Raw genomic sequence first — 7,984 nt, forward strand, 5'->3', positions numbered from 1 at the left:
GGGCTTTCCTCCCTGGACTAGGACCTGGGATTCTCTATAAGGATAGGAACTCACACAGTCATCATCAGAAGAGACAGTCCACCCAGCCCAGTGCCTGCGCCCACCCTCACTACACTCGCCCCATGAAGCCTCACCTTGTCTAACACCCATAAACCCATCTGGAATGCATGCAGAAAGACTGAACGGTGTGAGCTGTTGGGCCATGGGTCCTAGTGAAACCTCATGAAGTGGTCAGATTGTCAAGACATTTAATATTTGGAGAGAAAGTGAGACAGCCCGGTGTTGATCTCAGGACAGGGGTTTCAGAGCCCTCGAATCACGAGAGAGAAACCTGGCTCTGCCCAGCCACAGATGGAAGGGGACCATCCATCCCAGCCACCCTTCCATACTCTGTCTCTCCAGCGCCACCTCACTGAGACTTAGTACCTTGGCTCATCTCTACATTTTTTTCCTTGCATTGATGTCCCTTCTCTTCCCCTGACAGTTCCCAGAACGAAAGTGGTCCCATTACGGACCAGCTGCCCCGATGAAGCATCTGTCGTCCTATTCCATGGATCAAAGAATTGTCCCAGTCCACACCGCTCTGCTTCCTTTAATTCTTCTGCGATGGTTGTAAAGAAGCTGAAAGGGAGGGATGGGGATTTAGCTCAGTGGTAGAGCGCTTGCCTAGGAAGCGCAAGGTCCTGGGTCGGTCCCCAGCTCCAAAAAAAAAAAAAAAAAAAAAAAAAAAAAAAAGCTGAAAGGGACAGCCCAGGCGGGGCAGGCACACTTGGCTCAGAGCATTCAGGTATCTGTGTATCTGGTAAGGTAGGGCTGACAGTCTTCTGGAAGCCATTCGACCCTGGATCCTCCCCGAGACAGTTCCCATCAGCTTTGGCAAGCGGTTATTACAAAGGAAAGCAACTCCTGGTAGCCTCCAGAGCTCACCCATAAGCCATCTTCGACAGAGAACATGAATGGACAAAGAGCCAGCAGACTCTTGAAGATGTAGCTTGGGCTGGAGACCCTCGGAAGCACAGGCTGAGATATCCTCCACTCGCTCTCCTGCAGTGGCAGCGGCTGTCATGCACAGCACTGGCGCGGCCTGACTGTAGGTCCCTGGTTCAGAACCACGGCCTCACCCTCCTGTGGGCTGCTGCTCTGCCCATCTCCCGCTCTCTGTAGCAGCTCCTGGGCTGTGGAAAACAGGGGCTTTACTGGAGAGGGAACCTCATCACCCAGAACCCTAGCCCAAGCACTCCCTATTAGTCTTCCTCACGCCCCTCCCTGCCCCCAAAGACACCAGAAGAAGACAAAGAGAGGAGGCATAGCAGCTCCCACCTTCCTGTGGAGGCCACAACTCACCAATGGTGTTGAAGATCTCGGATACCTGGTAGTTCAGCTTGGCAGAGGATTCCATGAACAGCAGGCTTTTGCTCTCTGCAAACTCTTTTCCTTCCTGAAGGAAAAGGTCCATGCGTTTAATGGGAGTCTCTCCAAAGGCATGTGGCTGACTCACAAGAAATGGGAATACACCTATAATCCCAGCACTCAGGAAGATGAGGTTGAAGGATTATGAGTTCAAGGCCAGCCTTGAACACATAGGACCTTGCCTCAAAACAGTAGAAAAAAGACTAGTTGTGGTGGGTCACACGTATGTGCACATATTCTTCACACAGACTACTGATATACACACACCCTCTGTACATATGTGTACATACACCTCCTACATGAATTTCTAAGAGGATCTAAGATGCAATCTTTGTGCATTTCTGCACACAAGTGCACGGGGGTTTACATGTGGAGATATTAGCATGTGTGACTTTGGAAGCACATGTGTGTGCTCATTAATGTATATTCATGAAGAATGACTATGCACATGTGTGAGCATGTGTGCTTAGAAGGTATGAGCATATATGTAGGTAGAAGGATCATAGGTGTACACACAAGGGCAAGTATGTGGGTGGGTTTGTGAGTACCTCAGGCACAGGGGTGTATATTGTGAATGTGCGTGTGCACGTGCGTGTGTGTGTGTGTGTGTGTGTGTGTGTGTGTGTGTGTGTGCGTGCGTGTGTTTCAAGGTCTCAAAAGCCCCTGAGTTCACAAAGACAAGAACTCCCTCCTGCTGCCTGCCACCACATAGCACCTGGAAGGTCACTTCCCGCTCCTCGCCGAGATCCGTTTTGTTGCCGACCAGCATCACCACCACCTCTCCTGGATGGAACTCCTTCTCCAGGTCCTCCAGCCACTGCTGGGCCTTGTGAAAGGAATCCTAAAGAGACAGAACAGAAACCATGCTGGGGTTCTCCCTGATGAACCAGAAGAGCAAAGCTCCCTTGTGGATTCATAGCCACATCAAGACCTTGTTCCAGAATGCAATGCCAAGGGGCCACTCTGGTCCCCTGGGAGGGTATGCAGGATGGGCTGGCCCTGCCAAGGGATGGCTGTGCAGTCAGGCAGCACACCAGAGAGTCAGGAACGTGGATGCCACAGGCAGTTTGGGGTCATGAGCTCCACTCCGGACACCATTTTGTCAGGAGAGTTTGTTATCTCCCCAAACCCACTTCCTAACTGTAGCTCCTCATTGGCCAGATGAGGGGCTTGACCCTGTGTCCTTTGGGACCTGTCTCCTGACCCCTGGCATCAAGGCTGATATGGGCTCCCATCTCTCCACACCCCTGGACCTGTGCCCAACCCATACTTTTTGGATCTACTGCAATCTTTTATCCGGGACCTCTTGTACCTGCTACCCTTCTTGCCTCCTACCCAATATGACTAGTCCCCACTTCCCTGCCTCCTGTGAGAGGTCCTGGGACAGCAAGCTCTCCCTGTCTTAGACCAGGTTGGACACACTTGGGCACGCGAGTCCAGTACTTCTGTATCAATTCCACGCATGCTCAGTGTTCTGCAACCCCTGGTGACACATGCTATATGGCTTGCGGAGGTAGGCTGGCTCTGAAACATCCCTTTACCATCTCTCAGCACACTAGAACCATCGATGGCAGTGCTGTGTGTGTAAGGAGTGTACCAGGAGATTGCAGAGAAACAGCCCGGCTTTGGGTGTGAGGGGTGGCCAAGAGGACTCTCTGTATGAGATAAGCAGCTCGGGCTCCCTGGCCCCTTCGATTGATGTAGTAATTACTATAAACCAAGGCTCCAGTCCAGTTTCCTTGCCAGTGGCCCCTATAGAAGTCTGTAAACATATAGTTGCCTGGGCAAGGAGGTGGGAAGTGACCCTACCTTCCTAGTGATGTCATAAACAAGGAGCGCAGCATTAGCTCCCCGGAAGTAGAGGTGGCAGACGCTGTGGTACTTCTCCTGGCCGGCTGTGTCCCAGATCTCAAGCTTCAGAGACGAGGAACCCAAGTCCACCACCTTTGTGAAGAAGGCACCTGAAATAAGGAGACCGAGAGAGTGTTTGCTCGGGATAAGGTGGTCATCTGGGGCTCCTAGTGTGTCATCCCAGTCTATGCTCAGCAGCTCACCGAGAGGTAGCTAAGCACATGCTGACAGAGGCTGAACGAATAAAACTGGAGCTTCCCTATAAAGCGAAGTGCAGCTGGAAATCTGTTTCATGTCTCCTTGGGCTGATGCTAAACTCTTGGGATGAAGTATAAGACCCCGATTCAAGGATGACATGGGGTGGACCTCCAGGAATGAGTGATCTGTCAAGTCTCTACAATGTCCACTAGTGCCACTGAGCTCTGAGAATTCTTGTGCCTCAGTCCCTCTGGCACACTGACCACTCAGCCACCTGTCCCATTCTGAAGCTACCCTCAGTCATCAGAAGCCACTCTTCTCAGCTCCCTCCCTCGCTCACTCCTCTGATGCCGTCCTCCCTTCTGCACCTAGAAATCTCTCATGAGTTACTTAATTCTGCATGTGTTAGCCATGGGAGCGCCTGCAGTGTTTCTACCTTCCCCTGAATGTTCTGTGCACCCCCCCGGGGTTCCCTTCCTCATTCAGGCACCCCCTTAACCGAGTCACAAAGACTGACTCCAGGTACCACCTACACAATCCACCTCTACCCTGAAGATATTTTTCCTTGAACTTTGCTTCCCACTATTGAATTCCTATTTTTAATTATGTGTGTAGGTGTAGCTGTGGGGTGGGGTTTGGGCACATTCGTGCAGTGCCTATGAAGACAAGAAGAGAGCATGGCGTCCTCTGGGGCCAGAGCTACAGATGGTTATGAGCTGTCTAATGTGGGCGCTGGGAACAGAACTCAGGTCTTCAGGAAAAGCAGTTTGTGTTCTTAACTGATGGTTCATCTCTCTGCCCTAATGTGATCTCAAATAAATTTTTAAATAAATTTTAAAATAGTTTTTATGGTCCCAACAACTTCTGTTTTAAGTGTGTGAACTAGTAGGACACTAGAAGCCAGGGACAGTCAGGGAGCCCAGGACATGAAGGGTCAGCAGAGACCAAGGGCTTCACCCACAGCCACTTCCCTACACAGACCCAGGGTGGATTTGGAACCAACTGGCAAACAGACCTCCACGTATGAAATAAAACTTCCAGCTCAAGGACAGTGCATAAGTATAACAAGTGGCCACGGAGTGCCTTAAAACAGGAAATACGGGGTTGGGGATTTAGCTCAGTGGTAGAGTGCTTGCCTAGGAAGGGCAAGGCCCTGGGTTCGGCCCCCAGCTCCGAAAAAAAAAACCAAAAAAAAAAAAAAAAACAGGAAATACATTCTTTCAGTTCTGGAAACCTCTAGAAACCAGAAGCCCCAGGTCAAGCTGTGAGCAAGGTTAGCTCCTTCTAAGGGATCTGAGAGAGAACCTGCCCCACCTCTCTCCAACTTCCAGAGACTCCGGCCATCTTTGGTGTTCCTCAGCTGCGGACTTACCACCTCAGTCTGGCCTCTGGCCTCACCTGACGCCCTGGTTAGCCTCAACTGTCAACCTGGCACAGCCTAGAGTTATTTGAAAGAGTCTCAACTGAGGGACTGTCCAGATCATACTACCCTGTGGTCACGTCTGTAAGGGATTGTCTCAGCTGATGATTGACTTGGAAGAGCCCAGCCCACTGTGAGACCACTATCCCTAAGCGGGAGGGTCTGGGCTGTCTAAGCAGGCAAGCTGAGGGGCTGGAGAGATGGCTCAGGGCTTAACAGCACTGCCCAGAGTTTGATTCCCAGGGTCCACATGGTAGCTAACAGCCATGCTTAACTCCAAGTCTTCAACACCATCTTCTGACCTCCACAAGCTCCACATACATGTGGTGCACAGACACACATGCTGGCAAAATACCATATGTGTAAATTATAAAATAAAATAGTTTTGAAGAAAGAAGGGAAGCTGTGCAGGAGCCCGAGTGGAGCCAGAGAGCAAACCATGGGCGGCACCTCCGTGGTTCCTGCCTCCGGTTCCTGTCTGAGTCCTTCAGTCACGGATTACGATCTAGAAGTGCAAGCCAGGTGAACCCCTCCCCACTGCAAGTCGCCTTGGTCCTAGTGTTTCACCACAGCAACAGAAATTAAATTATGTAGCACCTGCCTCTCCTCAGGAATCCTGAGCCCTTGCCTCTTCTCTGGAGGATAACGGTCACGGAATTTGGAGAAGCCAAGGCCAAAGTGGCCTCATCTCCATAGCAGGCATCATGATTTACAGGCTCTGTGACCTAGGGCTTGGTCATCTCTGGGGACACCTTTCCATCCACTTTGGAAACAGCAGAGACAGGGCTGGACAGAACCTTCTAGGAAAGTATGTATTCTCCCTATAAATTGGGGCAGCATCTTGGCCGATCCCGGCACAGGCTGAGTAGACAAGTTGAGAGTCCACGAGTTTGAAGTCTAAGTTGCTTTTTCACATAAAGCAGCAGCCTTTGTGTGGACAGTAGGAAAGGGGACTCACATTTCCAATGGCACCTGCTGGGCAGTGGCCACCTGATGCAGCCACCATTCTGTGCAGGTGGCCTTGGACATAGGTCCCTCTCAGCTTTGTGGTCCTTAATTACTCATTTAACCTCCAATAAATATCTCATTTTCTCCTGTTTAATATGACCTAGTAGTGTTTGTAAGAAACCTCATGAGAAAGCACATACAGTGCCAGGTCTGTCGTATCAACTTCTACTTCCTCTTTCTTCTTTGCACCGCTCTAGACTCATTGCCATAGCAACGTGGGTTGTTTAACCTACACTCTGGTCTGTTCTTTCTCACTTTGGATCATGCTTCTGCCTCTGGAGCCATTCGGGAATATTCTGATAGACATTCTCTTAAAGGCTGGGAAGATATTTTCTGGTAAGAGTATTTTCTGCCACAGGTATGAGGACCAAGTTCAAGTCCTAGCACATATAAAAAGCAAGGCATAACCTCATGCTGTCCTGTAATCTCAGTATTGGAGGTGCAGGCTGGGGGCAGATAGTATCTCTTACTGCCAGCCTAGCTCCAGGGGCAGTGAGAGACCCTTTATCAAGAGGATGTGGTAGAGAGAGATAGAGCAGGACACCAGACATCCTCCTGTTCCCTCTATGTGGGCATGCACCCATGCATATATGTGCACACGTCCTAAGTACACACAGAGAAGAAGAGAACGCTGGGAGGGAGAGAAGAAGGGGAGGTGAAACACGGTGTAAAGCTCAGGCCTACTTTCTTCACATACATTCTTGCTCTCCCTTGTCTTTCTTTTCCAGTTTAAACATGATGGCTGAGTTCTCAAATCCCAGCAGAGGTTCAAGGGCAGGGCACACAGGAACCATTAACCAGGGTTGAGATGTTTATACAACACAGAACTGAGCCTTCCTGGAGAGAAGGGAGCATTTACCCTCACTAGACCAGTCTGCACAGATTGGCCATCCCTGAGGCTGAGTTTTGGGGGGAAATGGACGGACACATAATAAAATGGAGCATGACAGGAGAGGCCCAAGTCTCAAGTCCACTGAGGACAAAGCTTTCTGTCACTTCTGAGATTGGGGGAAAAATCAGGGCAAGATGTCTAGAAGCAGGAGGAGCATCCATTTAGGGAGAAACCGTGATGGGTATAACAAAAACGACAGGCATGGCGTAGGGGTCACTCTCTAATCTGTCCTTGCTCTAAATTAAAACATGCTGTGTGTGGTAGCAAGTGCTCGTCATCATAGCACAAGGGAAGCAGAGACATGAGAATGGAGGGTTCTAGGCCAGCCTGAGTTACATAGTGAGCCCTTGTCTCAAATACATACATGTGTCTATACATATATACACACACATACATGCATACATATATACATGCATACATACATGCAGGCGTACATACATACATACACACACACTCATAAGCAAGCACACACACAGTTGTTTTCTCTCTCTTCCCTTATAGCATCCCGGACCTCACTGCCAGGCCTCCATACTCAAGCCTTCTAGGAACAGAGACCCTGCCCCTGTGTCTACACACTCACAAATGCCAGGTGGGAGGAAACCTGACCCTAACCTGAGCCCTGAGCCCTAGGAAGGTGGTTTATGTGCATTTCCAGAAGAGTGTGCCTCCCTGCCCTTGATGAACACCTAGCCCCTCCCTGCCATCGGGCATATCCAGTCTTGGGCTGCAGGGCAGGGGCCATCCTGAGGCAGACCACATCCCCATCTGCCCCTACCAGGGCTCTCTCTCCTCACTTACACCCCACAGTTGGCAAGATGTTGCTGAAGTCCTGCTTCATGTACCGGAGGGCCAGGCTGGTCTTGCCCACAGAACTGCTTCCAAGCAGAACCAGCTTGCTCACATAGGGCTGGCCAGAAGAAGGACTGGCCTGTGGCAGCCCGCCAGCCTGTGCCATGACCTGCAAACAACCACAGGAGACAGAGGTGAGTGGAAAACCTGTGGTCAAATCACCTCAGTGAGTCTAACACACACACACACACACACATATACATACATACACACCATATGTACACACATACCACATACAAACATGCATACACACATACACAATATAGCACAAACACATACAGACACACACCACACACACATACAGACACATACCACATATACACACACACCACACACATATACCACATATACACACA

The 7,984-nt window shown here is 50.2% G+C and overlaps 1 protein-coding gene across 1 annotated transcript; it reads right to left on the reverse strand.

The window, feature by feature from the left end:
* Positions 1-746: 746 nt before the first annotated feature.
* On the reverse strand, positions 747-7,757 carry Rab17 (RAB17, member RAS oncogene family). Its single transcript, XM_032901606.1, has 5 exons — positions 7,578-7,757; positions 3,220-3,371; positions 2,126-2,251; positions 1,345-1,438; positions 747-1,175 (listed from the first exon to the last, which is right to left on the reverse strand). Exons 1-5 carry the CDS (start codon positions 7,732-7,734, stop codon positions 1,063-1,065), a joined length of 642 nt encoding a protein of 213 aa, XP_032757497.1. The 5' UTR covers positions 7,735-7,757; the 3' UTR covers positions 747-1,062.
* Positions 7,758-7,984: the final 227 nt, after the last annotated feature.

The sequence above is a fragment of the Rattus rattus genome, chromosome 4, assembly GCF_011064425.1.
Source record: "Rattus rattus isolate New Zealand chromosome 4, Rrattus_CSIRO_v1, whole genome shotgun sequence".
Taxonomy (NCBI): domain Eukaryota; kingdom Metazoa; phylum Chordata; class Mammalia; order Rodentia; family Muridae; genus Rattus; species Rattus rattus.